The sequence below is a fragment of the Astatotilapia calliptera genome, chromosome 1 (assembly GCF_964374335.1).
Source record: "Astatotilapia calliptera chromosome 1, fAstCal68.1, whole genome shotgun sequence".
In the NCBI taxonomy this organism is placed as follows: domain Eukaryota; kingdom Metazoa; phylum Chordata; class Actinopteri; order Cichliformes; family Cichlidae; genus Astatotilapia; species Astatotilapia calliptera.
Window position 1 is genome coordinate 14339216 of NC_137422.1, and position 21956 is coordinate 14361171.

At 39.8% G+C, this 21956-nt stretch overlaps 2 protein-coding genes across 3 annotated transcripts; one reads left to right on the forward strand and one right to left on the reverse strand.

Moving 5' to 3' along the window:
- Positions 1-6439: 6439 nt before the first annotated feature.
- LOC113020260 (BTB/POZ domain-containing protein 1) lies at positions 6440-13474 on the reverse strand. 2 transcript variants are annotated; one of them, XM_026164076.2, is made up of 8 exons: positions 12801-13474; positions 11449-11605; positions 10470-10575; positions 10181-10378; positions 9834-9963; positions 9654-9741; positions 7340-7486; positions 6440-7245 (listed from the first exon to the last, which is right to left on the reverse strand). In XM_026164076.2, the coding sequence occupies exons 1-8, from the start codon at positions 13214-13216 to the stop codon at positions 7087-7089; spliced, it is 1401 nt and encodes a 466-aa protein (XP_026019861.1). In that variant the 5' UTR covers positions 13217-13474; the 3' UTR covers positions 6440-7086. The 2 variants fall into 2 exon arrangements, with proteins under 2 accessions (XP_026019861.1, XP_026019852.1); XM_026164067.2 differs by having other exon boundaries at positions 9834-10026.
- Positions 13475-15392: 1918 nt separating this feature from the next.
- Positions 15393-21649, forward strand: LOC113020273 (transmembrane 6 superfamily member 1). The gene is made up of 10 exons (XM_080302441.1): positions 15393-15716; positions 15827-15930; positions 16148-16249; positions 16332-16431; positions 16614-16696; positions 16915-17033; positions 17686-17790; positions 17888-17980; positions 18077-18196; positions 20254-21649. Exons 1-10 carry the CDS (start codon positions 15625-15627, stop codon positions 20443-20445), a joined length of 1110 nt encoding a protein of 369 aa, XP_080158567.1. The 5' UTR covers positions 15393-15624; the 3' UTR covers positions 20446-21649.
- The last annotated feature ends 307 nt before the right edge of the window (positions 21650-21956 follow it).

Consider the following 21956-nt stretch of genomic DNA (forward strand, 5'->3'; position numbering starts at 1 on the left):
CAGACTTGTGTTTACGTGGCACAGGGAAGGAGTGTAGATATTCCCATCTTTCACGGTCATTTCACTTTCTTTGTTATCAGTGCTTTGGCAAATCATAAAAGTATAATCTGAGGAGAGTTTACAAATCAAGGTCAGCAGATTTATATGCAGTATTATAAAGAGAAACCCAAAACATCACCACCCAGCAAGCACTTGGCAAACAGTGGGCAGTAAGAAACTTCAGTCATAACTAAATTCAGGCTGGGCGGCCGGCTGTCTTGACCATTTGGGGTGAGCGGAGAGAGAAAGGATGAGCGCTGAAAAACAATAAACACTGAGCAGATTGGTGGTGCCAGTAAACAAAAGATCAGGAACACACAGCTCCAGAACCAGATGCACAGGCTCTGGAAAGAGAGGGGACAATGCAAAAACTATCCAAAGTGAATGACCTGCAATAGTCGTCAATCAAATTAATTTACATTGAACGAGAAGAGAGCAAAGCCAAGATGATAGGTGCACTGTGGGAGGTCCCACAAAAGAAGGGCCTATAGCATCATAAAAAAGGATTTTTCAGGGAACCACCTCTTATTATAGGTTTTCATCAAAAAGGAAAGTTTTAAGCCTACATGGAAACACAGTATATATGACAAAAACATTATATTGAATTATATGCAATATTATAAAGAGAAACCCACCCACACTCAGCAAGCACTTGGCAAACAGTGGGGAGTATGAAACTTCAGACAGAACTAAATTCAGGCAGCAGCTGGCTCCCTTGACCATTTCGGAAGGTCGAAACAGAGTTTTCACAATTTCAATAATCTTGAAAGTGTTAAAGCATGGGTGTCAAACATAAGGCCCAGTTGCCAAAATTTAGCTCTCCAGAGACTCCAGTTTGGCCCACTGTACAGCTTTGAAAATGAAAGGAGCATACAACACATATAGCTCATTAATTGATGTACTTTGTAAACTGGTACTACTGAAGTTTACTATGGTCACAGTGAACAAACACTTCCCAGTGTCTCAAGTTATTACAAGAGTAAGCTAAAGTCATATTTCTTATGGTTTGTCCCTGCTAATAACACGACTCTCTGGATGGCATTGCTGGCAAAGACTCTATAAGGACCCACACAGTGTTGTTCACTCTGTCATCAGTCTGGATGGATAGTGCCTGCATTTTATAGAGGATATATGATACAGAATTTGGTGTTTTCCCCTGACATTTCCTTCTCTAACACTAATGATAGTTTTTGCTTTTCATGGATTGTCAAAAAAGTGGGTCTTCGTGCTCGAATCCTGCTTTGAATGTGTTTAGCTTACGTAGTATAGAATTTGGTGCTGATATTAACACATCACATCAGAAGGACTGCCTGTCAGATTGAGATGAACTGACACCCCCTTTGAAATCCTCAGAAACTAGACTCAACATAAAGTTCACACAGCTAGAAAGATTAATCCAAAGGTCAGCATGTTAATCCGGTCCTTTGTGTGACACAGAGTGTTGACTGTACTATCCCTTAGCCAACACATTCATTGCACTCATCTCTTAATGCAGCATAAAGCATCTGGTTAAGCAGTTTTTGACACATTAAGAAAATAAATGTGCTGCTTACTGTTATTTCTTTGAGTACCAGGTGGAGACCTTTTGAATCCCCCTCTAATCAATCCCATCATGTTTTAATTGCAATTATTACGCTGGTAATGCATGATGAGACTTGGAGATTGTAAGAAAAGGAAAACAATAGAGAGAGCCACAGTGAGGGACCGACAAGAATATGCCCTCGGTGTGGTCTGCCGGGCTGTCAGGCTTCATGTGGCCTGTTTGTGACGATGCAATGTGACAGCAATGGAGACAGTGCGCTGGGGGCCATGTCCTTGATGATGAACTCATCCACTACAATCATCACTCTGCCCCCCCTCCTCTTGGAAGAGCATGCACACATGCGCTTGTGCGCACAATACACTACAGCCTCCCCGGAAACACGCACAAACACGCAGGATCCCCCAGCCCCCGGAGCACTCGGCGACCTACATCTGGTGTTGGAGAGTGCAGGGGCTAAGGTTGGTCCGGGCCAGCCAGCCCCCAGCAGACAGTGCAGAGTGTTCGTGTAGCGAGTAGCGTGTGTAAATGGCAAAGCGCTCCTGCTCTACTCTTTTGTGTTGAAATGAATGCCTCCAGCATTCAAACAACACTGTGCACAAGTGTACCTTGTGTGCACGAGCACACGTGCAGCTAGAAGCCACGTGATCATATATGCACTTAATTAACAATTAAGAATAGGTCGCAAAGTGAGGTTTGAATGCACCCTGGTGCTTTGCTCATCCGAATGCACACTCTGTAACTTAATCATGCAGCTGCCCAGGTCATCCATGTGAAGACGGTGGACTGTGGTGCAGAGGAGCGCTTGTTAGTCTGATTATATCAGGTGGTACTCTAGTGGCACACATAGACAGCTCTAGGAATACTTGGTGGAAGAAGCATTCAGACCTGATCCTTTACTAACCTGGTGAGAGATGTATTCAGTAGTGGATGTGAAACATAACAAGAAGCAGCTTTGGTGCCACTTTTTGCAAGCAACCATAGGCCAAAAAGGCTTCTCATGAATTAAAAGCTGATGCTGTTATTATCAAATTCAGCATATGTAGTAGAAAGCCCAAATTGTAAATTCCCATGTTATAAATAAAATGCAGGTCATGAAAATTCAATGTATTTCTTCTCTCATGGGAATACAGACAGAAATGGCTTTTCTCTTGTTACCAAAGATGGCTCCATCTTCCAAAACCTTAGATGCTCCGCTCAGTCCATCTGTGTCTTCCTCATGCAAACCAGTGATTGGCCGAGGGACAGGCTGACACACAGAACTACACCGAAAGCCTTTTCATTGCAGTAAAGATGCTGGTTTGTAATTGATGTTGATCAAAAATGCAACATCTGAGCCATCTGTTTTTCTTGTCTCATTCAGGGTAAGGACATTCTCAGATTCAGCAGTCTGCGAAATGGGAACGATTTTCCCTCATTCTTCAACCTGCCCTGTGCTTACTGCCGTCTAGGCTGCAATTACCCTTCAAGATGACAACCATCAGCGTCCTACAGAGCAGCACATCGAACCACTGCTGATAATTTACATTGTTGAATATTAATAAAAGTCAGATTCAAGAGGGAAAGGTGCAGATTTTTTGTGAATAGAGAAAATGTCCCTTTGTTTAAAACCAGTTGCCCAAACAGCTAAATGTAGGAAATATGCCTTTGTTTATCCTTTTCCTGATTGACTGTGAATGAAATACTTATAAAATGAGTCAAAATTTTAAAAGCACATGGTAGAAATGCACAGTTATAAATAAATAAATAAATATGGATTTATTTTATCGAGCTACTTCAGTCTCTGATTCTTGGTGTTGTGCATGCTGCTGCACTCCATCATTTTAGCTACGTAAATAAAAGGGTGCCATCTTTATTCTTATGAGTGACACTCTTAATTTTCCTCCACTGTTGAATATGCAAAGGGAAAAAAACTTAACATAAAATTTCAAGAAAAATCTGATGATGAAGGCGACAAGTCCGAAATGAAGGCATGAATGGTGGAGATGCCACAATGAATTTGTGAAATTGAGAGTTTTGTGTACATTTTTTACTTTCAGTACTCACTGTTAGAACTAACTGATTTTTTTTTAGCACCACAAGTGAAGGCACATGCCTATGACAGTTTTTTTTTCTTCCACTTTCATCAATAAGTCAAACATTTGGCTTAATAGCTCCAATATTTGTGAGGTACCCTCTAAATGATGTAAATGTTTGGGTTGGTCTGGGACTTACAAACTTGAATTGTTGAGAAAAAATTCTGCAAAAAAAACTTTTAAAAAGTTAAATTTTGAGATAATAACCAAAAATATTTGAATTACAAATAGCAAAACAATTGTATCTATTTCTGTTAAGTGAAAAAACAAACAAACCATGCCCTATAATGTAAATTTCAAAATAAATGAAATGTTGATTTTAATTTTTATAACAGTTTTTATATAAAAATCATAAATTGGGCTGTTGTGTGTCATTTCGGTTTCTCCTTTCCTCTTCAGCATCTCTCTATGAGGAGTGCACGGCCTGATCGCTCTACTGTCACTCTAATCGCACAGACATGTATTCTCCATCAAATTCAGAGTTCTTTAAAACGTGCACTGCGTACAGTATAATAGAATATGAAGTGAGAGGCATCGCAATTTAGCAGGATCAGTTCAGTGATGCTCACCACACAGTCATATGTCAGCAAGCACTTGGCAAGCAGTGGGGAGTATGAAACTTCAGGCAGAACTAAATTCAGGCAGCAGCCGGCTGTCTTGACCATTTCGGAAGGTCGAGTTTACATTTTATATATATATATATATATATATATATATATATATATATATATATAAAATTAATTATCCAACTGTCTCACAACACTGGAATACAAATTACATAACTCCCACCAGCTGGACAAGTAGGTGAACACAAACACACTCACACACTATCCATTCTGCCTGCAGGTTAAGTCGTGATGGACACACACACACACACACACACACACACACACACACACAGAAAGCTGGATCTTGACGAGAATATTTAAATAAATGTAGGTGCTAGGATGCAGTACACTGACAAACAAGGATAGGCTGCACATGCAATAAAGCTAAAATCCAGGATGAGTGACTGAGTGGGGACCTGGACTGACCCAGGTAACATTTTAGGATCAGCATCTAAATGTAGCCTTAAAAATGACTTTGTGTGGTTTCAGTTAATCAACACAATTGTCAAGACACAATAGGAGTAAACAAATCACTGAACTGAATTTCCTTTAGGGAAATCCAAAAAGATCCTAGGGACTATTGCCACAAATGTGAAAACAAAGGTGTGTAAAACCCCTTGTATTTTGTGTGTAGAGAAAGCTGCGTGAAGTCTGGGAAATTGGCTCAACTGATGTAGTCTAAAAATTGCTTGGTGTAACACTTACCACACTCAGCTTTTGACCAAAAGAAAAATATTTCAGGTTTTCCTGATTCAGTTTTGACACTGATGTGATTTTTGCTGTTGTTGCTTTGTGTCTTCAGATAAAGACAGGAGTGTGTGCATCCTTTAGGTGTGTTATATTACCACAATTACATCTGGGTACATAATGTAAATGACAAATACACACTGTAACCACAGACACATCATACACATATGATGCATGTCTTTGGCAAACACAAAAATGTGTTTTTATAAAAATGCTAAAAACCAGAAAAGAGAGTAAAGACCTTGCTTCACTTCACTTCCTTCACAACAGAAGAACCACATGCAGGTAATACTACCTGCTCATATGTCAGCATCATTTTTTGGTACTGTGAGAGTTTTGCTGCACAACATTTTTTGCAGCCACACTAATTAGAGGAACCATTTCTAGGCTGAGTACTAAAAGTGGGGTTCCTGATTATAATCATGCTTCAGCACCACATAAACCATTTAGTCCTGTACAGTCAGTGTCATTTGTTGTCAAAAAACAGCAGAGAGAAAAATCCCCTCTCCTGTCATCAGTGTTCATGTTCAGGCTCACTCTGTGAAAGACGGCTCATTCATCTGCCATCTAACCAGCCTCACACCACCCACACATCTAGAAAGACAAGCGCACACATCAGAGAAACCACAAATCCCTGTCATGGATTTGTAATCTAATAAGTGCAAGAAATCATCCTTGTGACCGAGTTATTCCCAATAAGCTCCATGTTTGCCTGTTTGTGGCAGACGTAACAGGAAGCCTTTATTAAGTTCTTTGAAGACTTTAAAATATATTTTTTAACAAAGTACAGGTAAAAATTAGAGGACTGGTAGTGCTGTGGACTATCTGTCCTCCTGGTTCTTGAGTGTTTTGTGTCGTGGGTGGTGAAAAAAAGAAAAAAAAAAAGCTGCCTCAAACTGATTTTCTTGGTTCTTTCTCTTATGAGGGCCGTCTAAGTGGGCAGGCAGCAGAAGCTCTCAGGTCCCGGTGACTCACCTGACAGCCTTCGTGGATCACTCTCCTCGTCAAAGCCCACTCACAGCCATCTAAAGTGGCCTTGTTTGTACTGCCTGTTTCATATGAATGTGCACATTATGCAATTAAAGAGCACTTCATCTTTTGAGCTGTAGACGCAGCTTTCAGAGGACAGCCTTCTTTTCACTGGCAGAGTAAGAACAGAGCACATCCAGCAAAGAATAATTGGGCATTATTGAGATGTGCGTCAGGATTAAGGACGACACTGTAACCACGACGCCGATTACTTCCCTTGATCGTCTCACAACCCCCTCCTCTAATCTGTTTTGTAGTATCTGAATGCATGTAGAGGATTTGGCATCACCTAGTGACACAAAGAGGAATGATATAAACTGTACATAAATATTTACCACAGCGTTTGGAACAGGAAAAAAAAAAAACTCACCTTTTAAGCCATATTAAAAAAAACCAAAACATTTATTTCCCCATAAAACTGGAACGTTTATTTTGTTGTTGCTGGTTTTTTTTCCGTCTTCTTTTTTCATTTTAACTCTAAGCAAACATGAAGTCATAAATAACAGCATGTACCACTGGCAATGTTACACAACATACACACACGGAGCGTGATTATAATGCCAAAACAAAGTACTTGAACAGACACATGTTGAATACATGATAAACAGTGCACAATAAAAAAAATAATAAAAAATGTAAATATTGTACTTTGGATAAATGCATCAGCAAAACAGATTGTAACTGTCTGCAGTCTGACGTGTAGCTCAGATTCACATGTTAACAAACAGACAGCTCTCAGGCCTGTCTCCAGGATGTGTCTGTATTTAGATCATTCATAGCCGATGATACACTTTGTCCCCCGAAAAGCTTCTTTTCTTCTTTTTTTTGACAACAGAGCTGTGATTTTTCCACAACTCAGGCTGTTTCCACATTGCTGATCATGCCTGTACACCAACATCGTATAGACAAATACACACATACAGCGCACACACACACACACACACACACTCGTTATTCCATAGGCTCGTGAGGCACTAAGAACAGTCCAGTCTTCCCAGCAGTCCGAGGTCTCCTTGTTTCAGTGTACCTGAATGACACTGCAGCGAGTTCAGCTGTAGTAGATGATTTCTGGTATCTGCCCGTCCTCCACGGATGTGCCGTTGTTATTTCCAGGTGAACTAAAAAAGAAAAATGTTGTCTTGGCCCCCGATGCCAATTCCTGGGTCACTTTCTTTAACCCTTTAGTGCCATAATGCGAGTCGGGGCCCTGAGTTATAAAATTAAAAAGACAGACGTTAAATTAAGCTCATTTTCAATCATTCCTTCAATTCAGTTTTCAAATACAGTGACCTCGGGCTGACCTTTAAGGTGGCGCACGCAGTGTAGCTGACGTTGGGTAGGATTTCCACGGGCTCTTTGAACATCACTCGGAACGTGTTTGCTGTGCCATCGCAGCTGAAACCTGTCTCGTTCTGTCCCAGTGTGATGCGTTTGTCGCTCTCTATGATCTACAGAGGAACAGGAGAAAGTCTTCACTGAATGTACAACAACTAAATCAACTTTTTACACAGCTGGCAGCATCAGTGTCACATCTGTTTACTGGTGGATTTCTGTAGCTGTAACAAACGTGGAAGCCCCCTGAAATAAACTGTTACACAGCACATATTCAGCTATGTCTCTTCTTACTGGGGACTAAAGTTAACAGGCACAGAGACCAGCCTGTGACCGCTAAACTGCTGAATTCAGTCGTCGATCGTTTTCGCCTGTGTGACTGGGGTTTTGGTTTAGTTTAGATGAGCAGCAGCGATAGGAGGGATCACACGCATAAAGGGCCCCAGGCTATACTTTGAAATGCAGGGATGATGCAAATCTTGGACCTTTACATCACAGATTGTAATCAGAACATCTACCGAGCACTGTAAGAACCTGGGCTGTTCACTGGTGTACAGAAGCTTCTGTTAGACTTTTTAAAAATACAGGGAACTGAACAAGTCAGTTGGCATTTGATGGCGCATTTTTAGTAAAATAACTGAAAGGCAAACACGTGTCAGGGCTTGGTGTTTGACAGAGATAAAAGGTCAGCTACTGAACACTCGCTTTTAGCAATCGCAGTATCTTCAGCCATGTTTTATCTTAAAGCTTGTGTTCAAGCAGGAAACAGAGAAAACCGTCATATAAAGAGGAATTATAAATTACACAATAAAAGAGAGTGAGGTTACCATAAAGCAGATCTAGACAGCACACCCTTTTTTGGTATCTTTATTGCATATTTTGGAAAGGATATTACTACTGTGTTCAGATTTTTAATTTCCCCACTTACCGGTATTTTTTTAACATTATTTCAGCTTTTTTCATAAAAGCAATGTTTTTATCTTTATTGCCAATGTGTGAGCGGACTGTAACGTTACTTAAAAAATAAGATCTTTTCCAGCTCTGGGTTACCTCCAGCAGCCTGTGCAGTAACCTTAATGTGAGGGACTCGGATGAGTTGCCCGCTCCTTAACGCCTTGCCTTTGTCTCTTTCTTCCATTCCTCTACAGCACCAACACTGAGCAATACTGGCTATTTTAGATTGGAAATGGAGTCCACTAATTTCTAATGTATGCTTTCCTTCCTGCTAATGGTACTGCTAGCAAAATCTGATGTGACTGGAAACACTAGCTAGCTAGATTGACTCTACAGCTAAGAGGATTAATAACAGTAACTAATGTATTATGTGTGTATTATATAAAACGATGCTTTTTTTTGCCTGTAATTATAGAATAAAAGCTTTGATGCATAAATAACCGTAATAAATAACAGGAAGACCCAAGGGTAATGTCAGGGTTCAGTTACCTTACTATAAATATTATACTGGTATAAGGAAGTGAGGCATACAGATTATACACTGGTGTCTCGCTTGCTTTCACACTGAAGAACATTATTCTGAAATTGTCCCACAATTTGTAGATTTGCAGTTTTTTGCAAAACAGTGAAACTCTGCCTCTCATGTTACTGAACTCATCAGCGCTTACTTTTCCATTCTTTTGTTTCCCTTGTCCCAATTTTTTTGACAGGTGTTGCTGCCATCAAATTCAGAAGGAGCTGATGTTTTTCATTCAGTGGTAAAAATTTCTTATTTTAAACATGTGACATTTTTCTCTGTTTTTCTGTGAATAAATTACATGTTTATGAGATTTGCACTGTATCCTGTTTTTGTTTACATTTCACTCTCCATCCCAATTTCTTTGGACATGACACACAGTATACAAAGCTGCAGGACAGTCTTATGTATATCTCATCATTATTTTGGCCAATGCTAGCTCTTAGTTTGAGCATATGCTGTATGCTCATGCAAGCTACAGAGACCTGGCTGCAGTTTAGTTAAAAGCCTTGAGGAATAATTTGGGGGATTTTACACACTGAGCACTTAACTTATAGTTTAAAGCTAAGATATATTAAGTGAGGATTGATGCTTGTGTTACCACAACTCTGTATTTTAGAAAAGGTTGTTTTTCTTGTGTTTTTTTTTTTTAATTCACTTTAATATTTCAAAGTTGTTGTTTTGTTTTTTACTTGCTGGCAATAATATAAAAATGAAATGACACTGAGTTCTACTAAAAAGTTATAAACCCACTCATCAGCAGTGTAAGTATTTTTTCTTGAACCTCATTATGTCTCCGTGCCAGAAGTTACCTGTATGTTGACCTGATAGTCAGTGGGTCCATGTATGGAACCATACAAGCCAAAACCCACTATGGATATTCTTCTGTTAACATTGAATCTGCAGAGAGAGAAAGAGATGGAAAGAAAATGAGAAAAATCAAGTGTTAATAATTAAAAAACAAAAAAAACAACCATCAAGCCTCCGCTCACCTGATCCTGTCGCTGGTACCACTGTACCCCCATCGACTCTCAACCTGCTGGAATCTATTAATGCTGCACTCCTCCCCCCTGAGGCAGCAGCGAGGCCTGTCGATGTAGTCGACCCGCGGTTTGGGGTTTACTGTAAAGTGTAAAAACAGATTTACCACCTCCCGATCGAACAATATTCCAGACTGGGCAGGCCCTGTTGCACAAGAAAGAATATCAAACTGGTTTCTGTGGTTTGAGTTGTACATGAGGAACATGATGGATATGCTTAGTGATGGCTGAACTGGTAAGAAGAGTGTTGCAAACATCACAGCATTGCAAATAAACTCATATTTCTGTGATTCACTTACCGGCAGCAAACTCCTCAACAGTCATGAGCGGGAAGCGGATGAGCGGGAGGGCTTTCCCCAGAACCTTCTGTTTGTTCTCCGCGGTCAGAGGAAGCTGTTGCCTGTAACACTCAGCCTCCGCCCAGCGGACCACCGCTCCAAACAGACGGTTCTCCCTGATGCTTAGTGTGTCTCTTTCAAGCACCGCGCAAAGAGTGTCTACACATGCAAATACACAGAAGTCTTAATATTTAACAAGTCGCATGCAAACCGTGGACAAGAAAACACCTGATCATAAACGCTCACATACCAAGGTCAATATCTGTAAATCCCTCTGCATTTATTGCATCTGCTGTGCTTTTGTCGATGGTGTCTAAGCAGAGACTGGCGAGCTGAGGCTCATCAAATAACCTGGCCTGTAACAAGACCACAAAAGTATCCATGTAAGTGTCGATTCTGGTCATTTATCTTGAACGCAGCAAAGGAGGGTATCGAATTTACCCCCAAACACGTTAGAACAAGCAAAAACAAAACTGAAAGTTTAATGCAAACACTAAAACAATCCAAGTTGGGTGGAACCTCATAATGCTAATAAATAAATCTCCCAAACCACCACTGCTAATAAAGAAAACACTGCTCAGAATATGGTTGCTTTAGCTTATTTACAGTATTGTTTATAGTTTTGTTCTAGTTGCTGCTGAGACCTTTTCTACCCCCCAATCAGATTCAGTAGCAGCCTGAGGGCACAGCAGCCAGCCACTGAACAGAATGCTGAACCCAAACAAACGGCAGCATAAACCAAAAATAGAACAGCTAATGTTGTAAAAGTCCTGCCAGCGATGGCTGGGAGGTGGTCTGGTGCTGAGACACACACACACACACACACACACACACACACACACACACACACACACACTTAAAAGAAATACAGTTTATCTCTAACTGTAAGAGCTGCTGTTGAACAGACGGTAAGAGCAATGCCAGATTTTCATTAGATTTTTTTTAACATATTGCCTGGAAAATGCATTAAAAAAAAATACACATAGCTGATATTAAAACCCTATTCATGCCCGCCATTAAAGAAATCTGACTCTTTGTAGACTACATAAATCTGACTATTTATATCTAGTGCCATCGAGGATGGTTCAAAACCAAGCAAGTTAACTTGCAGAATTAAAAGGAATATTTCAACATTAAAAATTTCACAAACCGAAAGTACAATCCAGGCCATCTGGATCTCTCAGTTTTAACGTAAAGGATGCACTATAGTCGAGGAGAGTGAAAGTAACCTGAGTGAGAAGCATAAATGCGTTGTCAGCTCTGAGATGTTTGGTGAGGAACTCCACGCAGTGCCCCTCCAGAGCAGGGACCGCATACTTCTTAGCCGTGTACAGAGTCGTCATCACCGTCTCGGGACCAATGTGGACCTCGTCAGAATAGAGGAACCTGTAGAGAGGAAACAGGCACCAGAACAAAGGGAACAATTACATTTTCATAGTTATTCTACGTAAATTCTTAATATTTGTAGGCCATGCTAAGATGGAGGTGCCTCAACATTTTGAGTTACAAGGAACAAGTTCATACAAACATCACTACTCATTTGGCTGAAATGGTCCTCTAGATAATCACAACAGTTCTTTACTCATTATTAGCTTGAATCACCAGACACCCTGAGATACGATACTATCACAATATTTCCCTCATGATTTGCTATAATTGTAATTTTTACCATTTTGCAATAAGCTGAGTATTTCAATAACATATACAGTTATTTATTACCTAAATATATCATCAAAGTATATATTTTATCCAATAACATAAAGTTATGTGCTTCAGTTATTTTTCTGTTGCAAAATGAGATTGTCAAGCATAACAACAATGTCACTAAAATCATCCATCAATGTTGCCCTTCTGTGATTGAATGGGGTCAAGTTGGCAATTATATACTTTGTCCAGCTGAGTGTGTCCATCATTTGTGGTGATAGTTGTGTTTTTTTTTTTCAGTTGAGCCCATTTATTGCTTGGCTAGCATTATTTTCTCCTGCACCACCATCCTAAATCAGAATCAGAATTATAATTTAGGATGGTGGTGCAGGAGATAAGCCCTCTTCTTAGTAGAGTAGTATTACAGGGTGTTTTCATGTACTTATTATTTATCTGTTTATTTTCATTCATCTAATAAAATATCGATATTTGGTGTCCCTGCGTCGATACAATATCGTGAAACTGTACTGTATCGCTATACCCTCCCCCACCCACCCCTTCTAATTATTAGTTTCTTAGCAGTTCGTATTTGAGTTTTTACCTTTCAAATTCTTTAATTTGAAAGAAAAGGTCTGAAGGTCACTTTGCTGTGAGACCTCTAAAATCAGGAAGTCAAATTAATAAGTGATAAACTGTTTTTAATAGAGTAGGTTAGAGCGAGGTTTCGTATTTTTCATTAGGGTTAAACATGAGAAATCCCCTAAAAACAATATGGTGGGCCACATAAGCGCCTTGACTTTGATTAACTTTTAAATGCTGTTTTTAATGTTTATGTACACTTTGATCATGAGGTATGCATGAGGTTTTTACCACCCGGAAATAGTGTGGTACTAGGTGGTCTCGAATGCAGGCAGGGCTTGGGGTTCACCTGTCCTACCTGAGCAGCGCGAGGAAGGCGGCCGGCTCCACATCAGGCAGCTCGATTTCAGCAGAGGTCGTGGCCATCCCACCGTTAAACATGGCATCAAAAACGGCACTGCCAGCGGCCAGGACGAACTTATGGGCCGGTATCCTCTGGGCCTGTCTTCCTTTCCCGACTATGAACCTGACGTCGCTGAGAAGCTCGTTGTTGAAGAGGAAGGCGAAGCGCTCCTTTAGGGACCTCTTCGTCGCCTGCCAGTTGTACATGGGCTCCCGGTGAAGGCCGAGGACGGGCGGGGAGCCGGACGGGGTAGGAGCGGAGGCTGGGACGTTGGAGAGCGCTGCTGGTGCTCCGCAATGAGCCGAGTTGGATGCTGCCTCCTGACCGTCATGGTTTGACGGCAATCCGCCACCACTGCTCCCGGTCGCCATAACGACACACTGTTTTTCAGTGTACTTTCACAGAAACGGCCTCGTTATTGACACGCAGACACGCACTCGCCGTAATGTTTTTGTTGTTATTCATTTACGTGGTATCCATCGCAGCAGACGCCATCACTCATCACTAGCTACCTGCTAGCTACAGAGTCTCCGGAAGTGGCGTGGGTATACTTCCTCCAAAATATTTTTTTTTGTCCTGAAACTTTATTGTTCACTTCTAGATAAAAAAAAAAAAACGAACAAAGAAAAAACTTGAACAGTGTCTTAACATACAGATTTTTTTCCTTCTTTTTATCTATATGACCGTTTTGGGCACAATACAATCGGCAAATATGTTAAATAGAATAGAATTAAAATAATAAAATTCTTATTAAAAGCAGCATTTACATTCAAACGTGGACGGACGTGTGAGCAAGAGGCACTACACTCTATTTTTTAATTTTTTAAATATTTTTTGATCATTACACAATTGGCGCATTAATTCAAACTTAAAATGTAAACAAATAAATAAATACATGTGTAATTTATAAAAAACAAATAATAAGCCATTAAAATTTTATTTATAAAGGTCAGGCATCAATTGTAAACTTTTTATCAGATATTAGCTGCTGTATTCTATAATTTTTAAAACCCTTTTTTAATTATTAAACATAAAGTTAAAAATTGTCCCTCGTACTAAATACTCATTCAGTATTTATTGGCAAATATTTGCTTGAATACCCTATTCACTATAGTTATTCAAACAATTACAAAGCATATAGATCAACCCTCTGTGAACTAAGAGAATCATTTATGATTACTTTATTATAAATGTTATGCCAAAAGGGTTGAAATTGGAGTAATATGGCTGAAGGGGTATCTTACTTTTATTTGTAGCTCATGACATAAATGACATAAATAAATACTCAGGACCACCAAAATACTGATTAATAATATTTTATATGCGTTTAACACATGTTTGTAATACTTGTTCTATATGCATGGTAACAGTGTTACAAATCGGTGCTACGATTAGTGTTTTCTTAGAAAAAAGATGCAGCTGTGAATTGCAATAGACTGTGAATTAATAAATGCAGGTGTACTAATAAAGAAATAAAACGCTGAAATGTAATTGTCTTCTTTTGGCTAGTGAAACACTTAACCCAGTCAGAAAAGATTAGAAAATGCTAAATATGTCAAAGAAGACTGACGTTTTGTCGACCAGTGGTAGCTATCAACACATGGATGAAAGTGCCACTTCATCTTTGTCATGTTGTCTCATGGTCTCACTGCTTGTCTATTCTTTTGTCAGGTCGAATAGGTTTCAGTAACAGGACTGTTAGATTCTTCTTTAAAATATGTCAATGTTTAATAAATTGGTTTAAAAATCACAAGAGACGCTACAAAACAAAATGATGGATTTATAACTTATTTTAAATCGTATATTTGACATGTATTTGGTTTTCAAGAAACTAGCCAAAGTGAAAAATGCAATTTAGGTTTTCTCAAGAATAATATCTTTGGATACTTGTTTTCAACAACTGGGTTTAAATTTAGTCTCAGAACAAAAGTAATTTACACACCAAATGTATGTTTTAGTATGTTGTGCTTTTTTTTTTGTTTTATCCACTTTTCTTTATTTTCCTATTAAAAACCTCCTCATCCTTGCTTGACGTTTTCCAGTTGACCGCGGGGTGTCAGTGTCTCTTCGTTAAAAACAAACACACAAACAAACAAAACCGGTTTTTTCACAGATGGTATAATATATATTTTTGTTAAGCACAGTGAAGCTGCCCGAGAAAAAACATCTTAATTTTTCATTTAGGACGAATATAAAGTTGTGGCGTCCCTGTCCTATTTTGTTATTTTGTAATTTTTTGTATTTTTCATGGACTATCATATAAATTCATTTGCACAGCCTCTATATGTATTATTTTACTATTCCCTCCAGCTTAGTATTTGGATGTATAGAATAATATGAATGAATGAAAAAAATCGCCACTTCCATCAAATCAGAGATTAAAAAAAAAGCAAAAAAAAGTTTCAAAAAGAAGAAGAAGAGAAAGGCACGAGAATTGTTAATTTACTACATTAAGTTCTGCAGAAAGTCGGGGTTTTTTTTACGTTTCTTTCCAGGTGAGGGCCCGCCCCCACCATCTGAAAGCTGAAGCTCGTTTGAGTGTAGTGCATGTGTAGGTAAACAGAGAAAGAGAGAGAGGAGAGCAGGCAGACAGACCAGACAAGATTGAGCATGCATGCGGGAGCCGAGCTCAAAGTTTCTTTTTTTTTTTCCGGCAACACTCTGACTTTCCTCCCATCCTGTGAAATGTGACTCGCAAGCTAAGCATGAACATTTTCTGGGGCTGATTTGTTTAATTTAAGATTTTAAGTTCTCGCTCAGACAAATCGCTCGGTGCGCAATGAGCGCGTCTGCGGGAACGGGAGTGTTCCTGCTCTCCCTGATGTCTATCCCCATCTGCTATTTATTCAATTCTCTCATTTACAGCAACAGGTACGTGGAAACTGGTTCACATATTAACTGTTGGAATTCCGACTTCCACCATCAGCAGCGAGGAGTAGCTACTCTGAGAATCATTTATCTGCTTTTTTTTCCCCATGCAGTGCTGAAGCTTTCTTCTTCGCTTGGTGCACAACAGTTCTTATTCTGGCCATTTCAGCTCGTTTTATGCTTAAAAAGAAGGCTCCAGTAGATCCACTTTTTTATGGTAGGATTTCTCAAATGCACGTTTCTTGCTTTGACCAACAGCGACCGAGGGAAGTGTTCATTACAGATCAAAGCTCGAGTTAGGACTTTCTGCATATTGTACCTATAAAAACCTGTTGCAGTATTTAGAAAGCAGTGATTTTTAAAGCAGCACGTAATGTTTGCAAGTTGTCCTGTCTTTAATTAGAAATTAATATATAAAATATACATCTGTGAAGTGTATGCAGTGCATGCATTCCTCAGTGTGGTGAATCTGATCATTGGACTGGAGCAAGACAACATCATTGATGGATTTGTGACATTTTACCTCAAAGAGGCAAGTGTTGCTCTATTGTGTCCAGATTATGAATGCCCCCACTTCCTCACAGTTTTACTGATAAATCTACATCGTGTTTCAGGCAGATCCACATGTCAACACAGCACATGGGCACATGATATCGTACTGGGATGGCTGCGTGCACTATCTCATGTATCTGCTTATGATTGCTGCAATAACTTGGGGGTAAGAGCTGTCTTGTTTCCAAGGTTATTCACCACAGCTGCATCACTAAGTAAGGAAAATATTTGCCACTTAATCCCATCCATATTATACTGTTTGATAAGATAAGCTTGATAATGTATCTATATACCTAATTCTTTGAAACTACAATATGATCATCTGGCTTTGTTACATGGTTTGGGCAGGGACAATTACAGAGCTATTGGACTCTACTGGGTGGGATCTTTTCTCATGCGTGCAATGGTCTACATTCTTGGGAATGCTGTCGGTAAGTACACTAAAAATAATGGGATGCTTTTAGATAGCCTGTGTAGGGTAACCCACATTCCCCCCCCCCCCCCCCCCAACAACACACACACACACACACACACACACACACACACACACACACACACACACACACACACAGACTTTTATATCCCGTTTGCTTACAGGGATTTAAACTAGATCATTTCTGATCTAGTTTTTCCCCTCATTTTTCCCCAGGAAAGTATGGGACTCACGTTGGCCCTCTCTTCATCCTCCATTTGTTGTACATCTCAGTGTCAGTGTGGGCTTGCTTCCGCATCTTTTGTCAGCCTTCTGCACGAGACGTTGAGCTATCAGTAAGAACCTGACCGCCGCCGCTCTCACAGAGAAAACACCTACTTTTATTGCCCTTAGTCTAATCCATCAGTGAGTCCGTCTCAGGTGTCTGTGAGATTATTCTGACGAGTAATTACCACCACAGAAACAGTGCAAAAAAAATGTATGGGCACATTTCTCTGAGTCATTATAAGTTAGGCAAATATGTCTTTGATAGTAGATATATTTAAACATAACTGAAGTTTAAACAGATGCCCATTTATTGGTGACATTTCTTTCTGAAGGGCAGCACAGTGGCAAGGTGGTTAGCACTGCTGCCGCACAGCATCAGCATCAGGCTGGGGTCTTTCTGTGTGGAGTTTGCATGTTCTCCCTCCGGGTACTCCGGCTTCCTCCCACAGTCCAAAGGCATGCAGTTTGTGGGGATAGGTTAATTTGTTAATCCAAATTGCCCATAGGTGTGACTGTGGGAGTGAATGTGAGCGCGAATGGTGTCTGTCTCTGTGTGTTAGCCCTGCGACAGACTGGCGACCTGTCCAGGGTGTACCCCGCCTCTGTGAAATAACTGCGATCTACCTTATATCCACAAGGTAAGGGTTAAAGTGTCTTATCTGCTGGAAACACATCCATACTTTGCATCTGCAAATGTAAGTGTTGCTGTTGTGTTCTCAGGACATCGAGGAGGCTCACAGGGCAGGCTTGCTCCGCAGACCTGTGGACTTGGTATTCATCATCTACCTCATTCCAGCGCTGGCTTTCTGTGTGTTCAGAGGCCTGGTAAGAAACCTCATGGTGATCGGCTTGCCCAGCTCTAGATTACTTTCTTAGCGTTGGGTGTCTCTCACATATCAAACTGTTATGTTATGTGTTCGAGGTTGTTCTTGACTGTTCCAGCAAATGGTGCCAAGACTACACACAACAGTATGAACCATACCTCAAAGACCCTTCAGCCTACCCTAAAGTACAGGTAACACGGTGACAGTAAACACTCCAAAAACGTCACTCTAATGCTGTAATGTTAAGCCACATATCTAAAAAAGTAAACTGTGTCTCTGTTTGACAGATGCTGGTGAGCATGCTGTATTCTGGGCCCTACTACATCATTACTCTGTATGGGCTGTTGGTCCCAGGATGTGACTGGATGCCAGACCTGACTCTTGTACACTCAGGAGCATTGGCACAGGTACTGTTGATCTCCGTATACAATGAGGGGCCCCTCACAAGTTAGAAACACCTAACGTCTCTAACTTGTTCCGAATATCTGGAAACCAAATGTGTAAGTGATGAAAGGGTTGCCAGGTTTTAAAAATGAAAGTCATGTGAAAGAGTCGTTTACAGTCTTTTGTTTTCCCACATGACATCATAGATCCAGGTAGATTATGTAATGTTACACAGAGACTGAGAGCCGGCTTCTGGCCAGTTCGGTAAACTTTCTCCTCTGTAGTGATTGCAAGTTGGTCTTTGTTTAGTGTACTCTTCAGAGCTGACAGACTCCAGTGGCTCTATTTACATCTAAAGATGGAAAGGGAAGAGTTGTGGGAGCGGCTATCGCGCTGATCACATCTCCACTGCACAATGCAGCCATTGTGTTTGAGCTGCAGGCTGGCGCGTCACTCATCGGCAGGATAAGGGCAGAAGCTGACTTCAGACCAAGAGGAATGGTGGTATTGGTGGTATTCACTTAAATGTCAGCTGTTCAGCCAGGATATAAATAGGAAGGTTGATCCTTTGGCAGCCTTGGTTGCTATGAAACATGTCATGTGTCAGCAGCTTTCTACGAAAAGGTAAATGACAGAAGTGTATTAGATTGAAAATCATATGAGGATCAGTGGTGGTGCCAGAATGCAGGCATCGTCAGTCCAGTAAAGGAATAATTCACTCCAAAACAGCTGTTACTTTGTTTTTGTATGCTTCAAATGGGTTTCCTGTGTAAGCCCTTCTTGCTCTGTTATTGTAGATAGATCATTGCTTCCAGCAAGAAAATGTGGGCTTTAGCATCACAAGATTTCCTATAAGATTTATGACTTTGAACTGATGTTTAATTTACTAATACATGATAATAAGACAATAATGTGCCCAAATGTCTCACTATCCCAGACCACTGAGATTCTGTGGGACAAAACAACAACTAAAAATCTTAGTTATTATAGTTTTTTATTTTCTATTATTTTCTGTTTTGATTTTTTTTTTAAATTCAGTTTAGTTTCAGTTAGGATATTTCTGCTATATTCTTATTTTATTTTTGTTAGTTTTCCAACTTCACAAAACAATTGCAGTTATTTTAATATTTGGTTTTTATTTCTGTTAACTAACATTTTTCTACTTTTGGTTTTTAGTTTGGTTTTAGTTAACTATATTAACCCTGGTGCTGACATCTAATTCTATCTTGTTTTCTAAAATTCATAATTCTTTTTGAATTCTTTTGAATATTCATTTTTTTTACATCATGAGCTCAAAATATTGTTAAAAATGTAAGAGATATTTAAGACCAAGATACACGGTATGGACAAACGTATTGGGCAGCACCTTTTAGTGACTGAATTCAGGTGTTTCGTTCAGTATTGAGCTGTGCAGCCACCCTTTATAAACATTTGTGTAAGAATGGGTCCTTCTAAACAGCTCACTGAATTTGAGTGCAGCAAGTCAGTGTCTGAAATTTCTTCCCTTCTAGATAGATATTGCTTTGGGGCTTGTGTTTCTGGCCTGTACACTTTAGTTCCAGTGGAGGGGACTCTTAAAGTTTCAGGTTACAAAGACATTTTTGACTATTAACAGTTTAGGGAAGGGCCTTTTTCTTTCCCAGCATCTCTGTGCACCATGCCATAAAGCAAGGCCCATGAAGGTTTGGTCAAATAAGTAGAGTGGAAGAACTTGACTTGACACAGCCCTGACCTTAACCCCATTTACCACCTTTGGGATCAACCAGAATGGAGGTTGTGAGCCGACCCCTCTTGTCCAACATCAGTGTCAGGCCTTGCAAATGCCCTTCTGGGTGAAAGGGCAAATATTTCTACAGGCACCGTTCAAAATCTTGTAGAAAGCCAGAAGAGTGGAAGCTATAGCTGTAAACAGGGACCAACTCCATAGTAATGCCTATGAATTCACAGTGGGATGTCAAACAAGCTCCTGCAGATGTAATATGTAGGTGATCTTTGTCCATATAGTGGTTATATAAGAATCTTGGTGAACATACCAGCTGTGAAGCACATGCTTATTATCCCTCTCTGCTGCATTTCACAGGCCCAGTTCTCCCACATCGGTGCATCTCTTCACACACGGACACCGTTTTCATACAGAGTACCTGTGGACAGCCAGCCTGTCTTCTTGCTGGTCAATGTGCTGTACATGCTGGTGCCTCAGGCTCTGTGCTACCGCTGCTGCACACAGCCCGCCTTCTTCCTCAGGACAGCGCCAGAGAAGAAAAATGAATGACAGACTGTCGGGGGGACAGAGAGAGTGCCACAGATGCCAAAGATGCCTAAAATAAAGGCCCGAAGAACTCGCAAATTCCTGCTGTGTTTGCAGTTATTAGCGGTTGCTATTTTAGAGAGGAAACTGCCACCTGTAAACTTCATGGGGTTATGTGGAGGTGCTAGAAATGGACAAAAATGGAAATTGTGCCATCTACTGTTTTTGATCTGCCGCTTTTTATTGAAAATCTCTGTGTGTAAAGCAGCAGCATCCACATAAGGCACACACAATGTTACACTGCAGGCAATGGTGCGTTAGAGTTGTGTAACAGATTGATATGACTCACAATAATCATTGTTTGGTATAAAAACAAAACTGTCGTTTGTCGCTGAGATTTCTGCACAGTGCCTACTTGGCAAATAAATTAATGTGTCTGTGCCTTTCACAGTATTTATTAGCTAATAGCAATTTTTTAAAATTTCTTTTAACTTTTTGTTTTTTTATTCAGTGTGGTTTCAGTCAGTTTGCAGAGTGGGTTCCCTTGATTCAGTTTAGTTTTAATTGTCTGAAAATGATTAGTTTAAGTTTGGTTTTTAGTAGTTTCCTTGTTAGTCTGAGTTTCCTCAATTACATTTTAATTATTATTGTATGCCAGGGGCAAAATTTAGGAAAATCCTTACAGCTAATGCAATGAAATCTGTAACAAACTAACAAATACTAAACTTAAGGATATTTTCTATTAATTTTTTTCTTTTCCAAGTTCACAAAATCATTTAATTTCATTTTTTTGGTCTAGTTTTTATTTTTATTTTGTTAACTAAAATGGGGTTTGTTTGTTGTTGTTGTTTTTAACATCTAGTTCTAATTCACAAGCACTGTCTCCCTGCATTAAACAGTTACATCCGTTATATCTGACACCACCACCATCCCACTTTTAGGCGCTCTCTAGCCCTCATACAATCCTGCTTTCATCTTAGTGGGATTAATTGTGATGAAGAAAAGCATAGCACTGAAATGAAATAATAGTTATGGAAAAAATAATAGAAATCTAAACCTGCCCTTGTACTGCCATTGCACCGCCTCTTTATTTCATCCTTTGCGTCTTTTATAATCCTCTTGTGTGCTACATGCTGTGTTATTATATTTGGCCTGTATTTTGTTATTTGTTAATCAAGATGCTCTATAAAATGATCTCTGATGATAGTTAATAAAGTTGTAGACAGACTTTTTTTGTACACAGACTTAAAAAAATAGATTATACTGAATAGAGAGCAGACCTTTTATTCCCTTTTAAAAATCAAAGTATTTAGTTTAAACCAGAGGGGAGTTTTGTTTTCAGTATTAAGTAAGAAGGTGGAGAAGTTGTGAGTGGAGAAAGTGGGGTTAGCCCCCAGTTCCACAGGATAGCCATAGCACCATGGTTTAGTCTTAGACCAAAACCTCATTTAAGGATTTAGGAAAACAAAAGAGCAAAAGCTAATTTAGCTTTTTCTAAGGTGGTAGAGGAGAGATGAAGACTCAGTTGGTAATAG